This window comes from Myotis lucifugus, unplaced genomic scaffold (assembly GCF_000147115.1).
Source record: "Myotis lucifugus unplaced genomic scaffold, Myoluc2.0 scaffold_3, whole genome shotgun sequence".
In the NCBI taxonomy this organism is placed as follows: Eukaryota; Metazoa; Chordata; class Mammalia; order Chiroptera; family Vespertilionidae; genus Myotis; species Myotis lucifugus.
The window spans coordinates 26,896,804-26,922,707 of record NW_005871051.1 but is presented as its reverse complement, the minus strand read 5'-3'; the positions used below and the strand labels follow the sequence as shown (position 1 = coordinate 26,922,707).

The window sequence follows — 25,904 nt, the reverse complement described above, 5'->3', positions numbered from 1 at the left end:
AACATGTCGTAGTTTCAGCTAATCCCCCCCAAACACTTTCTTCTCTATGCACAAAAATAAGTCCTCAGCTCAGCACTAAAAATTATTTTTGTTCTTTTTATAATGCACAAATTATTTCCTTTTTGGTTGATTATCTGACCCAATTACAACACATTTAGTAAAACAACAAAAAACAACGGTCATACAACTTTACTGCATAAATATTTCCTTTAGTTTGGCAATATGTTGTTGTTTTTTTTGGGTGGGAGGAGGGTCTTTCCTGTGTTTTCCTTAAATTTACACACTGCCTTCTAGATTTTAGGGCCAAATTTGGTCTTTGAAAAGTAAAATCTATGCTCAGGGAAATAAATGAACAAATAGGACCTTTTTTAAAGCAGTTATTCTGTTTGTATCAAAAGAATTATAAAGTCACTACATTATGTATTATTTACTTTATTACAAAACATTGACATCATAACTTTCAATACTAACAGAATTTCAGGGAAATGTAGAGCTAAGTGTCTATTTCCTCCTCTTTCCTTGCATGATGTGAATGAGTATGTGTGGCTGGACCTGATGAAGCTTTCTCACCACCACGAGGGAAACGAGTATCTAATAATGAACTCAAAAGAGGAAGCAGAGTCCAGAGGTGCAGGCAAAGAAATGGATCTAGGAACATGTGGACCCTGGTCAAGCTGTGCCTGAAACTTACGCCTGGACTGTCCAGTTATATGAGCTAACAAGTTCCCTTCTCATGCAGGCCAGGTTGGAATCCATAGCTCTAGAACTGAATTAAAGAAGTGCCAAGAGTAGCTTTAAACACGGTGATTCCTATCATGTAAAGCAGAGCATTAGTCCTGGCTGGGTATCTCAGTGGTTAGAGCATTGTCCTGCTATGCCAAGGTTGTGGGGTTGAACCCGGCCAGGGCACATACAAGAAGCAACCAACGAATGCATAAATAAGTGGGACAACAAATCAATGTTTCTCTCTCTTTCCCCCGTCCTCTCTCTAAATCAATAAATAAAATAAAAAATAAAGCAGAGCATCATCTCCTTCTAGAGAGGTTAAATCTGGATTGTCATCCTAGCTCCCCCCGAGTTAACTCTGTGACCTCGGTCACGTTACGTAACCTCTCCCAACTACAAAGTGAGGAGAGCAACTTGAGCGAACGTGAGAGCTTTAAAGATAAAGCATATCATCGGGTGTTGGTTTTGTAGGTGTATACATCTGTCAAATGTATTAAACTGTACATGCAGGGCCTGTGCATCTCATTGTTTGTGAATTAAGCCTAAAAATACAGTGTCTAGTCCAATGGCCGGCACACAGCAGATGCTCCATCAAGGGTTGAGACTGCTTGTTGTGGGGCTGGTGGCTCAGGAGAGAGAGCTGGCAGCTAAAGCCAAGGGATACAGGAGGCTCCCAGTGACAGCAGAGTGAGAAGAGGGTGAGGACGGAACCTTAGAGAACAGGCGGGCAGAAGTAGACAAGCTCACAGGAGAACCTGAAGGAGGGTCGGGAGGAAAGAGCTCTGGAAAGTCCTTAAGTCGAGATGAGCATTTCCAAGAAGGCGTGGTCAGCAGTGCTGAGGGCTCCTGCGGGACCGTCAGATGCCTGGGCTTGTCTGGCCAAAGCGACAGGCCCTTCACTGTCAGGAACGCTGAGTTTATGCCTCTCCGTCTCCTAAACTGGTCTCCCCATCCTCACCTCCACCCAAGGTGAGGGCAGAGGAGGAAGAGCGTGTGAAGCAAAAGCAGTATAAGCCCCAAAAGGCCAAAGACCGGGTCACCATGCACCGTCAAGGTCAATGTCTTTAATCAGTGGAGTGAGATGTGCACTCAGGCTCTCCTCTATCTTTTCCTTCCCAGACGTTACTTTTGCAAACGATCATCTGCTCATATATTGAAAAATATATTTTTTCCCACTTGCTCTCTTGCATGTAGCTTTAGCTCAGTTGTTACTTAGGGGTTAAAAAAAAGAAAAAGAAAATGAAAACCACGACTTCCTTCTCTGTAATTAGCAGGATCATTTGAGGGAAGATTTCTTAATAAAAAATTCTCCAGGCACATGACCCAGATTCTGCCAATCAATGTACCCGTGTGAGACTGATTGGGAAGTGGGCAATGTGACAGGTGGGAAGCAGCAGCATCCAGTCCTTTGGGGACAGCAGAGGCAGGTTTTTTTGGCTTCACGGGCGTGAGCCGTGGGCCCGGGGTCATGGTACAAGCTGCCGTGGTCCAGCTGTCACCGGAGCAGCCTATGGAGCACGTGGGCATCCTCCCGGCCGCGTGGCTGCTAACCCAGCTCCTGACCGGGCACCTGGGCTGCAGCAGCCAAGGCAGAACGTTTGGCGGGTTCACCTCCCCGGGGACTCCAGCCCAGCTGCCCCCGCCCCGGACGCAGGCAGCGGTGCGGTGGGCTAGGGCAGCCCCGCTGCTCTGCTCTGCTCTCCGGCCCAGACCGCGGCAGTCTCTCAAAGCTCACACAGGCTTCAGGGCACTCATTTATCTTTCTCTCCCTATTATTTAAAACTACGTCATAGCATTTGGTACTAATATAACTTTTATGTAGTCTTGGTCATTTCCCACAAGTACACAAATGTTTTACACAGTTGCAAAATCAGAGTTGTTATACTGTCATAGTCTACTTTTATCTCTCATTATACAATAACATTTTTCTACACTGCCTCACACTGCTTTTCCTAATTATCATCTTCAATGGCCATGAATAGTTGGGGCAAAGGGACATAATTTCATTAGCAATTCCTCTGTTACCAGGCACTCATGCTGCTTCCAGTTCTATTACAAACATGTTGATAGTGCGGTGAAGGCCTGGGGGAGGGGGTGTAGAGGGAGTCAACAGGGGGAGAAAGGGGACACCTGTAATACCTTCAATAATAAAGATACATTTTTAAAATTGATTTCAGAGGAGAAGGGAGAGGGGAGAGAGAGATAGAAACATCAATGAGAGAGAATCATTGATTGTCTGCCTCCTGCACGCCCCCACTGGAGATCAAGCCCGAAACCCAGGCATGTGTCCTGACCAGGAATCAAACTGTGACCTCCTGGTTCATAGTATGATGCTCAACCACTGAGCCATGGCGGCCGGGCAATAAATTAAAAACAAACAAACAAAACATGTTGAAATGAGCATCTCTGGTAAAGCTACTTTTCTGCATCGATGAGCAAAGGAGAATAAATGAGTCGGAGGTGGAGGTTTTAGTGGTTTCTATGGAGACGGGCTGTGCACGCCTGCGAACACCAGCAGGCTGAGAGGCGGCTCTGCCTCCCCTTCCCAGCACATCACGGATGAGGAAGGTGGTGAGATTATGATGTTTCCCCCTCACTGCCTGATTATCTATATTCTAGTCATATGCAAAGAGAATGTAATTCCTTTATCAATTGAAAGACTTCCTCAGGGATAAGAGTGAACTGTGGGAAATCTCAGGGTTTTGAGAGTTTGGCCACACTGTCCCTGAGAGGCCTCTCTTATGAACAGTTAAATAGGCAACCACTTCGGTGCTGTGTCCAGAAGCTTCCCCGCTCAGGCTGCCGGGTTCCTCTAGACTTGACTTCAACGCCCGTTAAAATGCCCAAGGGAGGCTGTGCTGCTTACACCTTTCCTAAGTGGTCCGGGTTTTCTTCTTCAAGCCCACAGTACAGTCATTCAGAGGCTTGTCTAGAAACACATGTCTGAATCCATAAAGGAAAATCTGAACAGACTCAACTAGAACTAAAGCCTTGGCTGCCGGGCTGAAGTCCTGGCTAAAACAACACGAGACCATCACAGCTGGAACCATCCCACTAACCTGCTCCTGAACTTTGTCCCACAGAAACGGAGAGGGGTACAAAAGCTTTTAAGCCATTAAGCTTTGGGGTAACTTGTTACGCAGCAATAGATAACTCTTACAAGTAGCAACACTTTCATTTCCAAACATTTGGGGATTTCCTAGACACCTTGTTTATGCAACCTTTCTTCTGCCCGTTATGGCTCTCTCCTCTCCTGCTGGGACTCCAGTTGAGCCCGCTGGACATGGTCACAGTCTCTGAGCTCTTTCCCTCTCTTTCTCCCCTTCCACCCCCGGCCAGGATGACCTCTAGGGGCCACCCTCTCTAATGTCTTACAACTTCGTGTCTCTCCTCCCCACTTGGTCCCTGTCCTTTCACTGCCATCCCCTCCGGCCTTTCCACCGTTGCCCTGCAGGTCTTTCCTCCATGCTGCCTTTCACCCGTTTAATTCCACGTCACCTCCATTCTTTCTTTCTCTGCAGCCCACGTTTTGTTCCTTGTGCCCTAGTTCGCTGGCAATTCCTCTCTTCCACCTGAATGACCATCATGCAGAATTTAATCACGTTTATTCTCCCCTGTTCTGTACTGAGAAAAGAGATTTTTAATTTAAAAGCAGTAGGCAATTAACTCCCATTGTTGACTTGTGACCACACAGAACGGTTAAAAGAGTTTTTATCTCTAGTGTAACTGATGATGTAATTTAGATGACCAACTAGAAGACCGAACAATTCTTCTAAGTACGCAAAACCAAGTGGAAGGCCATGTCTTGCTGGTCTCAAACTAAATTTAGCCTCTGGAAATACATTTAATCCTTTCACCACATTTAAAATATATATTTTTTATTTATTTCAGAGAGGAAGGGAGAGGGAGAGAGAGATAGAAACATCAATGATGAGAGAGAATCATTGACTGGCTGCCTCCTGCACGCTCCACACTGGGGATCGAGCCTACAACCCGGGCATGTGCCCTGACCTGGAATCGAACCACTACCTCTCGGTTCACAGGTCGATGCTCAACCACTGAACCACGCCGGCCGGGCTATCACAGCATTTAATATGTACACTGTTAACGGGGTTTCACATCCTCTCTATCCCATCCCGAGGACAAAACTCCAGGGTTTGGGGGATCAGATCTAGATACATCTGTCATCACCAGACACGACACTAACCACCTGTGGCTTGTTTTAAACTTCAAATACAAGCACTAACGTAGACGCATTAAATACTGAATTCACTGTTTAGCAAACAAGCCACGTCTGGGCTGTATGTCATCTTCACCAGCCTTTCTGTCCCACTGGGTTGCTCTAGAACAGCGGTTCTCAACCTGTGGGTCGCGACCCCTTTGGGGATGGAACGACCCTTTCACAGGGGTCGCCTAAGACCATCGGAAAACACATATATAATTACATATTGTGTTTGTGATTAATCACTATGCTTTAATTATGTTCAATTTGTAACAATGGAAATACATCCTGCATATCAGATATTTACATTACGATTCATAACAGTAGCAAAATTACAGTTATGAAGTAGCAACAAAAATAATTTTATGGTTGGGGTCATCACAACATGAAGAACTGTATTAAAGGGTCGCGGCATTAGGAAAGTTGAGAACCACAGCTCTATAATGTTTGTAGATTCAGGGAGTTTTGATTGTACCAATTCTCAGGCTGCCACGATTCCTCCGGGAGTCCTGCAGGTGAATCTGAGTGATGGTTTCTCCATCTCACCATTTACCTGCTAAGCTTCTGCTACTATGAAATCCATAATCATCCCCAATCCCAAATTTACACGAGCCGTTTAAATTTAAAAAAGAATGTTGCCAACTTTCCAAAAATAAACCTGCTGGTAACTTTCTAACACTGTGGTTCTTAATCATTGAAGGGATCCCTTGAGAGTCTGATAAAAGCTACAGACTCTCATCAAAAAACTGCAAAGATAGGCTGTCCCAGAAAAATGTATACACACACGTTGAATAATGATAAAGGCTGTGTTTATTCAAATACATTTCATTTTCAAAATTGAACTACCGGCTGTTGAAGTGTGTGTACACTCGGGGGACACCCTGTATGTGTCTAGTGTACAATTCTGGGAGTTCATAAACTGCCTAAGAACCCTCCAGGGGTCAGTCCAGGAAGCCCTTGCTCTCACAGTGACGGGGCACTGACAGAAGCGGACATGTGTCTCAGAGTGTTCCTTACCATCGCTCTCGCTTCCTCACGGACGGACGGGATAGAGAGGATGCTGTACAGCGCTCCATTCACGTACGGCTGTATCTTTAAGGAGAGAAAAGACAGTCACTTGCAAGTTCTCACATACTAGACAACGCAATTACCAAACAGCACACCGAGACACTGGCTGATGAGGACGGAGTGTCTCCAAATGACAGATGTTCCCCATCTGCATGTCCCAGTGACAGCTGTAACCAAGAGTCCAGAACCCACCATCGGTCATCCGGGCTGGCAACTCAGGAGTCATCACCGACTCCTCTCTCTTTTTACTCTCCTTTGTGGAGTCCCCACTCTGTCTTTGATAGGAACCCCTTTCCCATCCGCATGCTACTGTCCTTGTTCAGACAACATGTCCACAACCTAGGCTACACCAACCTCCAAATGAGTCTCTACCTTTGATTCGCACCCTTTAGTCCAACTGTCACATCACTGCCCAAATCCCCGCTCTCCCTACCTCGGACACCGGCCACAGTCCACCTGGGCCGTCTCACCTCCTTAGTGCGCACGCAGGACCCTTCGGGTTTGGCCTCTATCACCTCCCTCCCTGCCGCCGTGAAGTGCACACTGCAGAGTCCACACTGTAGGGGACGCCCGCACCATGCTGAGACATGCCTTGTGCCTGGGCCCCGGTTCTAACAGTTCACTTTGCTGGGTGCACTCCCCACTGCAAAGCTATGACTCCTCCTCTCACACCAGCTCAGACATGTCAGAGGGAGCACTTCCTGAGCTCCCGGTGGAGGCTCTGCTCTGCCCCTCACGTGCCTCCACCACTGACTGGAGCCGGTGTCGTTGAGATTTATACTTGTTTCTCCCGTTTTACTCAGAGGTGCACTTCACAGGTGGCAGCGAGTTCGAGGCAACCAAAGTGGACAGCCCTATGGAGTGGGCAGCCCTGGGGAGCGGGCAGTCCTGTGGAGTGGGCAGCCCTGGGGAGCGGGCAGCCCTGGGGAGCGGGCAGCCTTGGGGAGCGGGCAGCCCTGGGGAGCGGGCAGTCCTGCGGAGTGGGCAGCCCTGCGGAGTGGGCAGCCCTGGGGAGCCGGCAGCCCTGGGGAGCGGGCAGGGAAAGTGGGAGGACTGTGAATGGAAGCCCATACTGCAGTAGTGAGAGCTGTTCGTCACAGAGATGTGCACAGAGCAACACAGAAAGGTCCTGGAAACGCAGGGGAAATGTAAGGAAAGTAATGAGATCTAGACTGCAACACTGTTTATATAAAATAAATACACATGCCCTAACTGGTTTGGCTCGGTGGATGGAGCGTTGGCCTGCGGACTGAAGGGTCCCAGGTTCGATTCCGGTCAAGGGCATGTACCTTGGTTGTGGGCACATCCCCAGTGGGGAGTGGGCAGGAGGCAGCTGATGGATGTTTCTCTCCCATCGATGTTTCTAACTCTCTATCCCTCTCCCTTCCCCTCTGTAAAAAATCAATGAAATATATTTTTAAAAAATAAATACACATAATATTAATGCATTTTCAGACTACCTATATGTCCGCAGACACATGTTAATCACAACAGAGGGATGTCAACGTGGGGGGAATGGAGCACCATGGAAGACAAGGAGAAAAGTAACTCTTAGGGGCAGCTGGCACAGGCCGGTGCTGGTGGTGTGCCAATGAGGGAGGCGTGCTGGAAAGACTTCCTGCTCCTGAGTCTAGAATTCAGAAATTATGAAAGCTCTGAAGTAGCTTATGCAAATACTTGCAGAAGGGAGAGTGTGGTAACTGTCCTCGGCCAGCCCGCCCCAAGTCCTTGTGGCTGAGTACCTCGTGGTTTTCATGGCCCAGCAGATCCGAAAGAACTTTCAGTACGAGGCCTGCCACTGAGGCGCACATGTTCTTCCCTTAAGAAAACAAAACAAAACAAACAGGACGTGTCTAAACTCAGAAGCACAAGGCCAGTCACACTTGAATACAAATCTCGGCTCCTCTGCTTATGAGCTGTGTGACCTTGGGTGGGTCACTTCACCAATCTGGGCCCAGTTTCCTCCTCTGGGACCCGTAGATCATTGCTATCCACCTCAAAGGGTGACGTGGAGTGAAGTACAGGAATAGGCTACACTCCTGTGCTCAGCAAATGGGGTTATTGTCCTTCAGGCAGAGCACAAGCTCTTCGTCGCAGTGAAATTCTGCCTCACACAGACCATCACCATCAAAATCACACAGGTCATCAAAACACTCCCTGCAGGTAAACCAATGGTAGTAAGAAAAGCTGACCACAAACTAGTAATGGTTTAAAGCTATGACTCGGTGCACAGGCTAGTTTTGAAACAGATGATTGAAGTGGTCATTGACTCAGTCAGCAGCACCGGGCTTCAGACTACAAAGCATCCAAAGGGGAAGGAGCTGCTAACAAACAGCCCTGAGCCCCCATCCTCGTAACCTGCCAACACTGGGCTACACAGGCTGAGCTCAGCCACAGGCTGGCCTTGGCCCCTCTTCTAAGGAAGCGTCTTTCACCACAGGGAACACATCGCTTAAGTGGGGCGGAGCCTGTGGAAAAGCTAACATCATTACCTTTATTGATCAAGTACGTGAATGACTTGTGATTAAGGGCAGGCAGCAGGCTCGGCCATCAATTTAATCCTGTACAATCTTGGGAACATACTTCTCTGCCTTCAGACAGAAGGGATTCTAATTCTTAACCTCCTACCTTTGAGTAATGCAACGAAGATGAAGAAAAACATGAACTAATTTAATTCCCTCCTAATGCAGGTGCTACATACATATATCGCATATGGGTGGTTATATTTATGGGAATTTATATATATCTATACACATTCTTTCCAAGGCCAGACTGGTATTTTGGCTTCAGGGATTCACAGCTTGATAGCCAGTTGGAAATGCTTTACACTCCTCCTGTCTCTGGTTTTCTACGAGGGAGACTAGAGGAAGCCATGCCAGGCTAATGGGTCATCGGATTCGAGGGTCAGGACCTCTCCCCTCCCGCACACTGGAGCCTGGAGCCGGGGCCCGGGCCGGGAGGCTGCGAGACCTGCACTCCGGAGGCAGAGGTTCATGAGCAGAGCCACCGAGTACTCCAGCGTGTAGTCGGACAGGCAATCGGGCTCCTTCAGAATGTCGATCAGCCAGAAGATGAGGCCATCCTGAATCATGGCTGTCTGCAGCGGGCGCCTGGGAGGAAACAGCCCACAGGTCAATTCCAGTTGGCGAGAAACTTCATACAGGAGGACACAGCAACAGCAAGGCATGTTAGAGAAGACCAAGTGCCCGAGATACTGATGCGGAGGAATATTTCACTGTCAGACCCATACAACTGAAACAACAAATTCTTTACCTTTCACGGGTAGATTAAGAGTTTTAAAGAAAGATAAGGCAGTAAGGAGGCCTCCTACTTTGAACGTTTCCTTTCCAATATTTAAAATACTTATTGATAGCTTTTGGTCTACTTAACCCGAGAAGCAGAGCCATAGAAATAGTTCACTGACAAACAAATATCTACTAAACTCTAGTCTATTATCATCTAGCTTAGGCATTTTGCTCTGTGAAAAAAATAAAGGAAACATAAAAGAGAAGCAAAAAACCAGCTCAATTACCATTTTGACTCAGAGCTCTACAGAGTCAGGATGACTTAATGACCTGGATAATACAATTTACACAGAACTGTATTCCCCCCAAAGTCCAGGTGTCACAGCTTAGAAAATGCAGTGCCTCGTCGGAATGTGCAATGGTCCTGTCAGCACGCAGGCCTTAGAACTGATAACATTGAGCCTGGTACCACCCCCAGCAGTCGTCTGAATTCTCTGAAAACCAAAGCAGCGCTGTGCACCTCCTGAGGGACAGGTCATGGTGAGTCTGCCAGCGGACGGCACCCACCAGTGACCTTTAGTAGCACACAGTGAGGACGCACCCTCTTGGTGAGCCTAACTACTTTCTACCTTCATTGTAGAGACCCTGGAAACATTAGCATGTTTCCAGAACAGAAAGCTTAAATGACTGTTTGGCGGAAACGGAAAAATTGGCAGTAAATATTTGCATTACCAGGCGGAAGTATTTCTTCACCTTATCTTAGCTGTTATTTAACTAAGCTATTGAATTTCTAAAAATTTTCCAGCCAGCTATTATCTTTTTAAACAAACAGAAATGAAGTGTTTATGTGACTTGAGGAAGTAATAACTCTGGAGATTATTCACAGTTCTTTTCCATTCATAGAGTTAGGATAAGAAATTCTCGTTGGCAGGAACCTGGCAAATAGCAAGAGCTGACCACCTGCCACTCTTTCCACCAAGCGTACGCACACGTAGAATGTCACTTGGCAGCCTGGCAGGTCACCCACACTGATGGGAAGGAAGTGTGTTCAGAAGAGCGCTGACCGTCAGGAAAGGTTGAGGACTCAAGGTACTAGAATTTTTAATAAAGTCAAAGAGAAGGCAAGGTGGTCATGAGGGACTGTGGATGCTGGAAGAATCAGCACAGGACCCAGCAATTCCACTCCTAGATACCTACCCAGGAGAAATGAAAGCATGGCCACACAAAGACCTGTATGCACCCTAGCCGGTTTGCTCAGTGGATAGAGTGTCGGCCTGTGGACTGAAGGGTCCTGAGTTTGATTCCGGTCAAGGGCACATGCCCAGGTTGTGGGTTCAATCCCCAGTAGGGGGCGTGCAGGAGGCAGCTGATCAATGATCCTCTCTCATCATTGATGTTTCTATCTCTCTCTCCCTCTCCCTTCCTCTCTGAAAGCAATAAAAAAAAACACACAAAAAAAACATAAGAAGACCTGTATGGAAAGTTCACAGGGGCATCATGCATAATAGCCAAAAAGTGGAAAGAACCCAAGTATCCACTAACTGAGGAATGCGGTCTCTCCACATAATGGAATGCCATTCAGCAATACAAAGGAACAAAGCACCGACACACGCTGTACAACATGGATGAACCTCCAGAACACTGTGCTAAGTGGAAGAAGCCAGTCACAGAGGAGCCACCTTGTCTGATTCCAGTTAATCAAACATCCAGCACAGGGAGGTCTACGGGAAGTAGAGTCATGGGCACCTGGGCTCGGGATCGGATTGAGGAGTGACTGTGAACAGGCATGAAGCTCCTTCTGTGGTGATGGGAATGTTCTAAAATCAGACTGTGGTGACGGCTGTACAGCTCTGTAATACACTAAAAATCACTGAACTGTACACTTAAATGGGTGAACTTGGTGGTTTGTAAAGCACACCTCAATAAAGCTAGGGATTGAAAAAGCAAGTTCTGCCGAAACCGGTTTGGCTCAGTGGATAGAGCGTCGGCCTGCGGACTGAAAGGTCCCGGGTTCGATTCCGGTCAAGGGCATGTACCTGGGTTGCGGGCACATCCCCAGTAGGGGGTGTGCAGGAGGCAGCTGATCGATGTTTCTCTCTCATCGATGTTTCTAGCTCTCTATCTCTCTCCCTTCCTCTCTGTGAAAAATCAATAAAATAAAAAATAAATAAATAAATAAATAAAAAAGAAAAAGCAAGTTCTGTGAGGACAGCAGACCTGGCTCCAGAAGGGGTGCCTGACTTTAAATTTCTAATGGGGAGCAGTTCCAAGTCACAGCAGGGTCAGGGCTGAGACTCCAGGTGTTTCTGGGACACGTGGACAGGGTCCTGGAGCCACCTCGCCCACCTGCTGTGACTGTTCATCGTGGGACATGGGACTGTCACCACCGGAAGGCTGAGACACAACCATGCTCACTAGGAGGCTACAATAGCTCTTTTAAATCATCTTCCTCCATCAGATTCTCGGTGAGCTTTCTAGCTCTATCTTAGTCACCGAACCTGCCCTAGGTGTTAGCTGAAAAATGTCATCTGCCTTGGGGTGTCTTCGTGACCTGCTGTGCGGTCAGCACCTGAGGCTGAACTTCTGCAAGGCCCCGAGCACATTCTCCCGGGTGACGACGTCCTTGTCTTCCTCCTTCAGCCTCTCCTCCAGCATCTGCAGCACCTTCGTGCTCTGGGCAAGGTAGAGGCGACCTGGTAACACAATCAGAGATGAACAAGTAAAAGAGGGAAGATTGCTCTTGTGTTAGTTCATGCTCCAAAACCACTTTCTATGAAACCTTTGCATTTAGCACATCCAGAGCTTGTATAATTTTAGATTCTAAAAAACTTATCTATAAAAATAAAAGCGTATATGCTAATTAGACCAGATGTCCTTCCGTACAACCTTCCGGATGAAGCTGGGGCTGCGAGGGAAGCCTGAGTTCTGGGTGCCAGAGGGAAGCTGGTGCCGGCAGCCAGGGGAAGGAAGGCCTACTCTTGCACGAATTTTGTGCATCGGGCCTCTCGCTAACACATATTTCTTCTGAAAAATTGGTTTTAGTCAATCAACTATCTAGTATCAGAAAACCCCTTCTTGTAATCTAAACCTAATTTCCCACTGTGTCCTTGTGGGGAGCACTGTCCTTTATTCACCTGAAATCTTGAACCCGAAAGTCAGAATGAGGAGAACAGGGAAGGAAACCTGTGGGTCATAAACCCGTTAGCAATGCTTTCTGGCCACACCCCTTGCTCCTTCTGGACGTGCCCGGAGAGGCTGGGGACCAGACATGGAACCCTAGAATAGGGCTTGAATTATCACTAGCCTGTTGTGGGCTTGTGGCTAGATACAAATGATACTTTTGGACATAAGTTTCAACAGTATTATATAAGTGGTCCCTGCACATACCCTGGCTTATCATAACTGTTTGCTAAACAGATGAAAACTGTACAAATAAGTGAAGGGACAAGTTTTTGGAGCATCATATAGTCATCATTCGAAACTCCCTTTATCCACTCTTAAAAAAGCTCAAATTAAACCTGGACGATAACGACACTTCGTAAAATCATTTGAATTCAGTCACACTGGCATGTTATCTTTGGAGCTTTTAAATCTTCTAGTCTTTTGCAGGAAATGATGTAATTATTGGGATCAGCTTTAATTGTGTCACCAGCCTTAATGTACTGACATAGAAAATTATAGAAAATGTATTATCTATTATATATCTGAAGGCAATCCAAAAAGTACAGTTATAAAACAGAAAGCTTATAAAATAAAGCCAGAAGGTTTACAAAAGAAACTCCAAAAATCAAAATTTGCTCTGGCATAAACTACAGCAATATGACAACATCTAATTTTCACTAAAAACCTTCGATGTATTAAACAGGCATAAATTGAGGAAACATACATCATCTCTAAAAAACTTGGAGAAGAACGTCCATTTTTAAAGGGGAAAAAAATGCATCAATAAGGCCTGGCTCTTCTCTTCGAAGAAAAGCTGGCATCTCACCTTCAGCCAGGGACGCGATGGCGTTGATGAGCCTGGCCATGTACTGGCGCACCACGTCGCTCCTCCCGTGCAGCAGCTGCAGCACGCTCCTCTGCAGGGAGCAGAGGGGCAAGGACGAGGGAGTCAAAGACCGGGAGAGACCAGCGTGGCTCCTCCGGGGGGCGCTGTTGTCCTCCTCTGCACAAACTTATTACAAGTGAGATAAACAGACTAAAGCCAAACCGTTCGTCAGGAAATCTTAATGGCCAACTGATTTGTCCTGAGATTTGATGAATATCAGTCATTCAAACTTTTAAATTAAAAGAATTATATGATGGGTACTCGACTTATCAGGGTGATCACTTCCAAAGTTACATAAATGTCTAATCACTATGTTATACACCTGAAACTAATATAATACCATATGTCAACTGTAATTGAAAAATGAAAAACTTATTTAAAAAAAGAATTACTTATACAAAGCATTAGAACAGTTACTAACACAAAGGCAACAATATGGTTTGCTCTTATGGCTGATGTTTTTCCAGGTTAGGATGACAGATCCAACACACACTTCTAATTTTGCTCCCTGAAGCCACAGTAAAACTATAGTAAATGGATTTTAAAGAATGACACTAATTCTCAAGATCAGAGAGAACAGCAAAAGAAATTATAACAACACACTTTTGGAAGTGGGAATACAGATGGAAACAGACTTAGCAGACTCAAGAATGCTATGTGGGCACTGAGGAGGTAACCCCACTTACATCACTTAATCCTCAAAGGCTCAAGACGTGAGAAAAATCAGAATGAATGAATGAAAGCTGTTATAGAAGCAGCTCATGCTGCTCCTCCACTACTGTCCTCCTCTCACCAGAGGTCGGGGTGCTCTCTTGTTATGGTAACAAGGGTCTCTGGATGGGGGACACCAGGCCCAGGTGAGCAGGGCTTCTACACCAAAATGGGGGTCTAAAGAGCCACCCCCTGTCCTCTCCCCCTACCTGGCTCCCAGAACACTGGCAACCTGACCTTACCCTTTAGGAGGGAGATCAGAAAACTCTTCTTGGAGGAAAATGCCTGGCCCAAAGGAAAGAACTAGAGGTCCTGAAATCAGCGGCCCCTGACACATGGCCCACCTGGCTCACCCCCCGTGGGGGTCTCCATCTACAGTGCCTACACTCATACTCAGAAGTTCCAATAGGCTTTTCAGTCCTCCACTCTAAACATTAGGAGATAACCAAGGTCTACCAGAAGTCCAAGATTCTAACATGGAAAATAGGACCAAGATAAACAGGGGGAGGGGGTTAGTGGAGCAAACTTGGAAGAAATGAGACTAGGCAGGGATAAGAAAACTAAAACAAAAAGATGTCACTAATAATACTTAGAAATATCGGGAGCCAATTGTATCTACGAAACAACAGAATGCTATAAAAAAGAAAATGAAAAACGCAACAGAATGGTTGGAAAATAAAGATGAAAAAATCTCCCAGAAAGTGGAGTTAAAAAAAAAAAAGGAAAATATGAGAGAGAAGATAAGAAAATTAGAGAACCAGTTCAAGAGGAGGTCCGACACACAGAGAGACAGAGAAAACAAAGGGACTCACCTACAAAGTAAGTCAGGAAAGTTCCCAGAACTGAAGCGGTCAGACTGAAAGGGCTCGCCGAGCGCCCCAGGGAACCGAAGTACACGGCATGAAAGGTATGTAACGGGGTGGGGCAGAGGTCTGCAACTGGCTCATCTCACTCCAGGTCCGACATTTTCCCACTAGAACAAGCTGGCCCAGACCTACATACAAATACGGTGCTGGACACATTTTAGGGCAGGCCCAGGTGAAAAAACACTGAATTTGCACCCTGGCCGGTGGCTCCGTTAGTTGGAGCGTTATCCCATACACCAAAAGGCTGCGAGTTTGAGTCCTGGTCAGGGCACATACCTAGGTAGCAGGTTCAATCCCTGGTTGGGGCACGTACAAAAGGCAACCGATCTATGTTTCTCTCTCACATTATGTTTCTCTCTCTTCCTCACCCTTCCTCTCTCTGTAAAAAAATAAATAAAAACATATCCTCCAAAATAAAAAAGAAAGAAAGAAGAAACACTGAATTTGCTTACCTACCTTGCCGGTCATAAGTCATGCTGAGTTTTCAGGACTCAGGATAAACTAGTGCAGTGATGGCGAACCTTTTGAGCTCGGCGTGTCAGCATTTTGAAAAACCCTAACTTAACTCTGGTGCCGTGTCACATATAGAAATTTTTTGATATTTGCAACCATAGTAAAACAAAGACTTATATTTTTGATATTTATTTTATATATTTAAATGCCATTTAACAAAGAAAAATCAACCAAAAAAATGAGTTCGCGTGTCACCTCTGACACGCGTGTCATAGGTTCGCCATCACTGAACTAGGGTGAGGGAAAGACTTGGGAATTTGAGAAAAGGAAAAATGGCAGAACAGAGCTCCAGAGTTGAACCCAGCAGTTCTAACTTGTTAGGACTCTTTATCGGACGTGAAGAGAGGGCCGACACCCAGGGTGAAGAGCAGAGCTACGGAGCTGAGGCTGACATACAGTCACCAGGTTGAAAACACGCAGAAATGGACGTCTCCCCAGCTGCTAGGACCAATCCCGAGGAACGAAGGCCCTGCTGGGCCCCGGCCCATCGCTCACCCACCTGGCTGTGGCCCTGGCAGTCCAAGAGGTCGTTGCTGATGTAGGCCTGCAGCACGGTCTCCCTCTGCTCCCCGGGATGGGATGTGGTCAAGCGCTGGAACAAAGAAAAGCAAAAGTAACACGTCTGACTGTGGAGGAATGTCCGCAGAGCGGGTACGTTTTAAACAGCAGCCCCAGTAACTAAACATCTAACTAAACAGAGTAAGTATCATCCTGCAGAGCGAGGTAAGCAGCCAACCTATCCACTGGTAAGAAATTATGATGTACTTTTAAGCGGATGATATGGGGGGTGTAGGAGTTAACCTACACATGAAATTTTCAGGGAAGTGGAAAATGCCTGGATTGTGCATGCACAGATAAGGGAGAGCTCACCAACGCCTGGAGAGGGTTTTTTTTTTTCTTTTTTGCAGGAAGGGGCTCAAGAGTTGGCCTCTGAAGGGTGAGCAGACTGTCAGCCAGCACAGGGGATGTGAGTGTGGTGGGGAGAGTGTGGGCCAGCTCAGGGCGGTGGGGAAGTACAGGGGCGGGCACAGGGGAAGTTGTAGAGGGCTCAGAATGAACATGCCAACAAAATAGGTTTTATCCTATTGGGATTGACACAGCAATACTCGGTGTGTGTGTGTGTGTGTGTGCGCGCGTGCGTGTGTAGGGGTGGCTGGGTAGAATTTTGTAGAGTCTGAAAAGCCTAAGTCAGTGGTTCTCAACCTTCTGGTCCTTTAAATACAGTTCCTCATGTTGTGACCCAACCATAAAATTATTTTCGTTGCTACTTCATAACTGTAATGTTGCTACTGTTATGAATCGTAATGTAAATATCTGATATGCAGGATGGTCTTAGGCGACCCCTGTGAAAGGGTCATTCGACCGCCAAAGGGGTTGCAACCCACAGGTTGAGAACCGCTGGCCTAAGTTGTGCTGTTTTAAGTTAGAATTTCCTTACCTCCGTAGGGCTAGAAGGAAAATGGAGCACGGGGAGTGTGGGAAATGGTGTGTGCTTGTGCACACAGGCGTGGACCAGCAGGAGTTAAGATATAAGAAAACCACATGACTAACGTGAGCAACCGCCCTTACTTTTGCAGGAAAATCTTGCGGCAGGCCCTGCTCTGGCTGAGGCCCTGCTCTGGCTGAGGACAAGCTGCCGTGTAAAGGGGGGCGGAGGGGGGCAGGGGGAGGTCAGGAAGAGCCGCAGAACCCCCAGAACTGAAAGGCGGAGGCTGGTGTGGCTGACAGACGGGACCACCATAGCCAAGGAGGGAGGCCCTACCGGGGAGAGGACTAGATTAGATTCCAGGCGTGTCCCTTCTGCCCAGTTCACTGAGGTCAGGCCTGGGGCACTGGGTGGGGGTGAGGGGCACGGGGCTGGAGTGGAGATGCTGGAGGGGGGCACAGACAAAACTGTAAGACAAGACACCTGTTTATTTTTTCTGGAACATCCTGTCTCACCGAGAGGCTCAGGAGCACCGACTGATCGGAAAAGCCAAAGACAAGATGCGTTTGCTCGCCTGACGGAGAGGCAAACATCGGGGCAGGGATGGCCACCAGAGAGGACTCATGCCGCCACACCCATCTGGTCAGCTGCCGCAACACCCGAGCAGACATCGCGACTGACCCAGGGCTCTTCCTGCTGCTCCGGGGCCTCCTCGGAGCATCCAGACCTTGGCCCAGGAAGCACGCAGGCCTCGGACGTGCAAGAGAGGAGACCTTTCTCTATCCAGATGGGGAAACTGCGCAAAGGCACACTGATGCCGAGGCACCCTGAAACTCGGGGGTCCGCGAAGGAGTCTGACATCATTCCAGGTGAGTCAGAATGCATCGTCCAGTTCGGGAGCTAACCAGTGTTGGCTTAGAACAGTTCTCAAAGTGTAGTCTGGGGAACCCAGGGTTCCGAAGCCCTGCTGGGGAGTCTACACGGTCACCATTGTTTTCATACTGCTAAGCATAATGCTGTGACTTGTCTTCACTCAGTCTCTCCGAGGCTATGTGAAGTGTGACTGACAAATCGAACACAGGAGCACATATGAGAATCCATGTCCACGAAGCCAGACATAAAAGAAATCCGCAAGAATATAAAACAATTTTGCTCTTCTAGTTGTTTTTTTTTGCTTTGGAAGATATATTTTTTTAAATAAGTTGCTAGATTCTGGGTTTATCATTGTTCATCTTAAATGAATTGATAAATATACATTTTATAATTTCTCAGTTTTAATTTCTAACACTGTAAATATTAGCAGATAAAATTCCCGTAAACTAAAGCTCCTTGGGGTCCTGCGTAATTGAGAGAGTAAAGGGGTCTGAGAGCAAAGAGCTTGAGGACCCCTGCCTTACCCATGATCGGCGTGAAGAGGGGGGAGAGAAGCAACAAGTTAGACTCTATTTTCCCTTACAGACATGGTAGCAGTTCTCACCCTGAGGCCTGCTCGTGTGGCTGGTGGACACCGGGGGCTTTGTGGACATGCACTGTGCGAACCAGGCGGTGCTCGGACACGCCGACCCCACCAGCTGTCAGTGTGACTCGACCAGGAAAGGGCCGGGTGACAGGAAGTCCCGAGCCTAGAAACTGCTTGTGTGAAACGGCCTCGGGAAGGCAATGGCCACAGCGAGGCCCATGTAGGAGTTTTAAAGAGAGGCCAGGCTATCTTCAGAAGCTGTTTCACTTTAGCTCGGTGTCAGCAGGCAGCAGGAAGGAAGATCTTTAGTAGATGGGTTAAAAGACGCGAGCAAGGTAGCAGCCCGGCAAACCAGCACAGTCTTTTTCTCAGCTTCGCGGGAGAGGTACGTACCCAGCGCAGAGCCTGCAGTAAGAAAGCTTTCAAGCGGTCGCTCCCCACAATCAAATCCCTCTTCAGTTTCTCATAATCCAAGGAGGGCAGCAGTGGGACATCCTTCAGTTTCCTACTCAGCAGCACAAGTTCAAAGAGAAAGAAGAGGGCAAAGGGGATGTTCAACACACATGCCTGGTGAAGGCCCCGTGCGTCAGACACCCCTACGGTGACAACACAATAGATTTGGATAGAAACGCTCAGGCTCACACAAAGCTATCCTGTGGCCCCTCCACACAGAACATAAAATTTAGACATTGTAACACTCTGTTGACTGCCTTGTGACAGTAAATTAAATTGATTTCTAGAGAATATTACAGAAACTATTCAACAAGCTTTTCCATTTGAGGTTACCTCACCAAAATAAATGCAATTAACATTAAATGACACTTCTGGCTTAACACTATTACTTATAATTACTGGTATTTCCTTTACTCTCCACAGGTTCAGATGAGCATTTATTAAAGTTACTTTGAATTCCCGTTTTACCCACAGATGTTCCACAATAACAATTTCTAAGAGCAATTACTCACATGGGTGCCAAGGAGGCTCTTAACATGGTTGAAGCCTGGGAGGGTGGGGCGAGGGAACAGAAAAGAACAGACCGTGTTACACATTGATGGCCGAGCATTGACCCCAAATTACTGTAACAGCACAAGATCTACAGATCTGCAAAGTTCCTGGTCTACCAGGATTCTCCAACCATAATCATGTATGTTTTAAAAGTCAAAGTTAATCAATACACTACTAATGCATTTCCCAAGCCACCCACCCTTGGTTTGGGGCTACTCCACTCCCAGGAACAATCTATAAAAATACCAGGTGGGTTCTCCTGACCAAACTCCCCGGGGCACGAAAGCTGCCAGGTCCAAGACAGCAGAGAGCACGAAGCCATAAAAGTCATTTCATTACCTTGTTTTCTTCTTTATTAAAATGTTATCTTTGAATATAAAAAGAACTCATTGCACTTCGTACCAAGTCAAACACTATATTAGTGTTTATAGAAATATAGAGGCGTTTGTAGAAAAAAATAAATAATCCCCTCCCACCCCACTCCCCTGTAATCCAAATCATTGCCCGCTTTATGGGCATTCACACTGCGTGTCCCCCCTCCCTTTTGGCCACTACAGGCAATGCTATATTAAACATACACTAACATAGAAATAACCAGTGATGTGGGTGGCACTTGTATGAACCGACTCAAACCAAATGGAAAAGGTATTTTGAGAGAATGGAACACAGACTGCACTGGTATTACCTACTGCTAGGGAACTGGTGCTTATTGTATCAGACACTGTGGTTATACGCTGGCTTGTTTTTTAAAGCCCTTCTCTGTTGGAGAAAGACACTGAATTCTCTGCAGGTGAAATGATATGTTTGCAATAGGTTTTAAAGGACTCCAGGGAAAAAACGAAGCAGGGGCACAGAGAGGAAACCTCAGCCGTCTGTGGGCCCCTGATGTCAAATGGTCGCCATCCACGCTTCTCATGTGGACCTGTGATTATCTCACAATCACTTCCGTGTCTTTCTCTTTCCGTGGACACTGGTCCTACAGCGGCTAGAGGTTCAGCACCCTCGTGTCCCCAGCACCTGGAACGGTGCTTGGACAAACAGGCACTCAACCGACATGTGCTGGGTGAGTGAATGAAGAGACTGACTTCCGCAGTGGGCACTGCAGAAACCTGGACTGGTTTCTCCACTGGTTTATCTGTTGCTTCGCCGCAGGATTTACAAAGCAGGCAAGTTCCCACCTGGGAGTCACCACACCCTGCTTTTATATGGCTCATGATTACATATGTTTTATATTTTTTTAACCCTTAATTTTTTTATTTTATTTTTTAATTAAAAGACAGCAGGGGAACAGCAAAGGCAGGTCACCTGGCAAGCGCCCTCGGGGGAATGTTTACTTAGGGGAGGCTAAAGATCACGGGGGGACACATGAGGAAACTGCCTTAGCCATGGGGCTGGGACTGAAGAGCAACGGAAGGAAGCGGAGAACCAGAGGAACATCCCACCCCGTGGGGAAGGGAGGTTGCTACGGCCAACACTGTAATGAGAAGGGTTGCTCACGAAATGCAGGGTTGCTCATGCAGGAGGGGCGGCTGGCACAGAAAACTGCGAATGAGATCTGAAATGGAGCTAAGTAGGTGGAGAGTGGGTGAGCGTCCAAATGTGCTCCCAAGCTCCACAGAAGCTTCCCAGGCAGGAGCCGCTCGGGCTCATCGAGGGCACCTGCTTCAGGGACCTGCGGGCAAGGTGCAAACAGGGGGCTAATAAGAGAAAGACAGAGCAAGATGCAGCAACGCCCGCACACGGGAAGTGCCGGGGCTGGGGTGCTGGAGCTCATGCAGTTTCTGGACCTGAGCTGAGCCGGAGGGCCAGGTGGGCATCAGATGAGGGAAGGCCGTGGACTCCATGCGGAGCATTTTGGACCTGATGGGAAGGGCCTCGAATGATTCCCAGGGGTTCCCGGAGTATCATTCACAGGACAGGAAACACAGTGGGGAGAGACCACTTGTTTGAAGAAAAAGATGAGCTCGGATTTAGACGGAGACAATGTGACGTGCCTGTCAATCACGGGGAGAAGGCACAGAGAGTCTGGGCTTGGGATCGGGGAAAGGGCTGAGCTAATGGCACAGTCGCCCTCTGCCAATTACATCCTACCACCTGGTTGAGATCAAAGGTGTTCAAGTCCTCAGGTCACCAAGGTCAGTACAGGTACGAGACAGCGTGGTGTATGAGGTGTAGCAGGGACAGGGAGCCAGGTGTGCAACCCTCGTTGACATACAGAGCTCGGGCCCAGAAACACTGCCTCGAAATGCAGTGGTGATGTGGGCAGCGGGCAGGAACCTGGCTAAGACTTAGGAAAGCCACATAAGGGAGAATCCAAGGACTGAAGATGTTGGCCTTCAAGCCAAAGTCCTGGTCCCCACAACGGAAGCTTCAGGAAGAATCCTGAACAACCACTCCAGGCTGTCCTGGAAAAGGGCCGCCCTCACCTCCTCCAGCCCCTGCTGGGATTTATTGCTAACAAAGGTGACTATCGCGGAAGTAGATGCCTTCTAAGATTCACATGCACTGGGCCTTTAATGTATTTAATGCTATCACACCTGGAAGTATCTTAACTTGTATTTCCAGTGAGGTCTACCTGCAGTTGTTGAAGAAAAGAAGAGTTAGTTCCCAAATGGGCCCTTTTCCCCAGATGCATTAAAATGGAAACTCCCCCATCCAATGAATCCACAGACCCAGAAGTGCCATTCGGTGGGATTCACCCAGGGGGCTACGCTCAGATTTTCACCTTCAGACTATTCCTGCATTTGAGCTTGCCCAGTGCGAATAGGGGGCTAATAAGAGAAGGACAGAGCAAGATGCTCTCATATGCTCTTGCAGCATACAAAGGTGCACGTTGCATCACTAGGAACAGCAAACAATTACAAAGCTGCCTACACGTCTGCTAGAATAATGGTTACATGTGCTATACTGTTCCCAGTTAAAACTCTAGGAGGCAAGGGAAATGCAAACACGCTAAGAGGAAATGGAAGATTTAAAAGGCACCGGTAAGAGACAGCTGCAGAAAGCTATGTGCAATAAAACCTTAATTATATGTAATTTCTACAGGTCTGGAAGGATGCAGATGAAACGTGGTCCACAGGGTTACTGAGGGAGGAGGGTGAGATGGGGTGAGTGTGAGGAAGGGAAGCGGTTTGTGTGTTGCTCCATTTACTACTACACTGTTATATTTTCCAGCGAACACATATTCAGGTATTACTTGTGTCATCTCAGAAAACGGAGACTGTGTCCTGAGGAAGAAGTTTCCCTCTCATTCCTGTCACTGGCCGATCTCAGATGGTTGGTAAGGATGACCAGATGACCAGCCTGAGGTCAGGGCAGTGACAGGCAGTCGCACTGGGAGAGGCCTGGTCTCAAAAAAATCAACCCCGTCCTTATCAGTCCTTCTGGGGGCACCTGGAGCTGCCTGCCAGCTCGGATACCGCGAGCAGACTTCTGAACACAGTCAGCTGGGCATGAACTAGGCGGAATGGAAACACATTTCTTCCCACTCGTGCATTTCCTCCACAGGGCCTCCACCAGTGTGACCCTCACCCTGCCTGCCCGACCCCCTCATTCTGGGCAATAAACCTGCTCAGAGAGCACAGGGCAGCTCTGCTTCCGGTGGTGGTGGTAGTAAGAGGCTTGGCCAGAGCTGTGCATGACTAGGTGGGTACATTTCTTTAAATCCAGGGTTCAAAAGTAGGGAACCATCAGTTTCCTGGATTTACCTAAATTCCATAGATAAACCTCTGAAGAACTTTATAAGGAATGTTCATGTGCTGGAGATGTATGTGTCTCTCAAGATAACCAATCAGTGGGCTAAGAATGCAGGACTGACTTCTCAAATGTGTGCTTTTTAAAACTCTCAACTTTTCTTTCTTCTTTGGAACACACTGGGTAGCCCCTAGTTATTTTTTCAATTTGCAAATCCTAAGACCCTTGAATAAAACGTCATCATTTTTAATTAAAAAAAGGAACCCTGGCCGGTTTGGCTCAGTGGATAGATCGTCAGCCTGCGGACTGAAGGGTCCCAGGTTCGATTCCAGTCAAAGGCACATGCCCGGGTTGTGGGCTCCATCCCCAGTGGGGGTGTGCAGGAGGCAGCCAATCGATGATTTTCTCACATCACTGATGTTTCTATCTCTCTCTCCCTCTTCTTTCCTCTTTGAAATCAATAAAAATATATATTTTTTAAAAAGGAAAACCCACCTGTCTACCAATAATATCCATATTATACAATATAAGTTTTATAAGTATTGACAAAGATATTTTTGGCTACTTTCGCCTGATTCTTTTGTCCTATTTTTCAATTGGTGCAGAACTCAGTGGGGAAGGTACTACTTTCTGAGCCCTTTTGAATTTTCAGCAGTGAACGAGGTTGCAGAAGGCCAGGTTTTTAACAGCCAGATTCAGAAGCCGGTACCAAATGCACTGAACTTGATAGAGCCTAGCAGTTTTCTGATGGGCCCAGCCAAGCCCTTTTCAGAGCGCACTGAAGCGGAACACTCAAGGTCGCCCCCGCACCCAAGGAGATGCTGACCAAGACACGGTATAAAAGAGGCTGGTCTGTGCCCGCCTACTGGTCTTGAAATTGATGAAACTATTTGGGCCTAGAGTAGAATTTATTCCCTTAAAATAAAAAGCAACCTTCTCCTTCATCCTAAATCCTGTCAGTTCAGTCACTAGACATCCCATCTAAACTGCTCCCTGAGTTCTCTTCACACACTGTAAATCTGCTGTGTGACAACTTCAGCCACGCCCAATCAACTACTGTGTCCTCTGATACTCTTACCATGACTCATATCCACTTTCTATCTTGCAGATAAATCTACTAGGAACAATAAAAGATTGTTTGCAGCTTTTATTGCCTGTTCCTAAGTGAGTGGCTCAGTAAAAGGAAAACGGCTATGAGCCTAGGTAAACAGAGCTCTTCCTCTCTCCCGGGCTTCTCAGGCTGTGGCTCTGTGCCTTCGTAGCTCCTAACAGGAAGGAGGGCAAGACTAGGTCCGGGCACATGGTGTTAGCTTCTAACGGGAAAAAGTGACAGCTATGCTGTGCCCCTCTCCCTTTAAACTGCTCCTTATTAACATGACAGCAGTGTTAAACAAGCTGGTGTATCACACACTCCACCACCAGAAAATGGAAATACAGCATTCCTGCATATGCAAGCTAGGATGGGATTCTATACCACAAACCTGGAATTAATGAATAAATGGAAGGCAGGGAAGAAAGGAGTGGTCCTGTCGGACACAGACCTGCTAGGCTCAATACTGCTAAGCAGCCATCCCTCTTGGTAAACACACTGCTCCACACTGACTTCACCGTACGTGTGCACTGAAGTCCACCCGGCCGGCCTCGGGGATGTGGCTTGAAGCCCCTCGTCCTGGAGGGCCCCTTTCCTGAAACCTGGAGATCTCTGTGTGCTTTACTGACATTTAAAAGCTGGCCACTCTCTAAGCCTAGTGCGTGCACAAATCCCATGGCCACATCCTGAACACAGATCTGCAGCTCTGAACACCATGTGTCCATGTGAGGCACAGATCTGCAGCTCTGAACACCACGTGTCCATGTGAGGCACAGATCTGCAGCTCCGAACACCACGTGTCCATGTGAGGCACAGATCTGCAGCTCCGAACACCATGTGTCCATGTGAGGCACAGATCTGCAGCTCTGAACACCACGTGTCCATGTGAGGCACAGATCTGCAGCTCCGAACACCACGTGTCCATGTGAGGCACAGATCTGCAGCTCCGAACACCATGTGTCCATGTGAGGCACAGATCTGCAGCTCTGAACACCATGTGTCCATGTGAAGCACAGATCTGCAGCTCTGAACACCATGTGTCCATGTGAGGCACAGATCTGCAGCTCTGAACACCATGTGTCCATGTGAAGCACAGATCTGCAGCTCTGAACACCATGTGTCTATGTGAAGCACAGATCTGCAGCTCTGAACACCATGTGTCCCTGTGAGGCGCCACTTCCTCACGCGCCCGGGGGAATATGGTCAAGAACACTGCTCTTCACCACGTTACCACGTCCTTTCTATGAAGATCCACAAGAGGAATGACCCTCAGGTCTCAGCACCAGAACAGCCATTTGTTCGACCTCCTGTCTTCTCTTTAAAATGTCTTTAAATTACAACAGTAACACACCTACTTGGAAGAAGTTCACCGTCTACAGGGCACCTAGGAACTTCAGTGATGCTGAAATGGTCTATTTGGGAACTTGTGCTGCGTTCACGTTACTGTTGTGCTTTCTAGGCTGCTTAGATGCAGCAAACAGTAGATAATAAATATTAAAATATTTTCTCTTCATTATAAGTAAATCACATAACTGCTCACATGTCCCTTTTTGCACAAGCCCTGAGAGCCAAATATGCCTCTCTCCAGATGTACAGCAACTTATGACATGTATTTTTGTACTAGCGTAGCCCTGGCTTACTTTTATTATTCCTACCTTTATTTTCCTTTACCCACAATTTATTCCCCCCCCCCAGCATTATTGAGATACCGACGAATAACACTGTAAGTTTCAGGTGTACAGTGTGATGATCTGATACATGTCTACATTGTGAAATGATTACCACCATACGGTGAGTTAACACGTCCATCACCTCACACAGGTACCTTTTAT

General features: G+C 47.3%; 1 protein-coding gene across 4 annotated transcripts in view; it reads right to left on the bottom strand.

The window, feature by feature from the left end:
* The window catches only part of ARMC9 (armadillo repeat containing 9), a 104,669-nt gene that overhangs the window by 51,438 nt on the left and 27,327 nt on the right, over positions 1-25,904 (bottom strand). For 3 of the 4 annotated variants that reach the window (XM_006082633.3, XM_023762311.1, XM_023762315.1), the window contains 8 exons: positions 19,250-19,284; positions 18,678-18,789; positions 15,899-15,991; positions 13,250-13,340; positions 11,831-11,954; positions 8,987-9,126; positions 7,759-7,835; positions 5,966-6,040 (listed from right to left, as the gene is read on the bottom strand). In XM_006082633.3, the coding sequence (XP_006082695.1) occupies positions 5,966-6,040; positions 7,759-7,835; positions 8,987-9,126; positions 11,831-11,954; positions 13,250-13,340; positions 15,899-15,991; positions 18,678-18,789; positions 19,250-19,284 (747 nt within the window). The remainder of the gene's footprint in view (positions 1-5,965; positions 6,041-7,758; positions 7,836-8,986; positions 9,127-11,830; positions 11,955-13,249; positions 13,341-15,898; positions 15,992-18,677; positions 18,790-19,249; positions 19,285-25,904) is intronic. The other variant, XM_023762312.1, reaches the window with a different exon arrangement.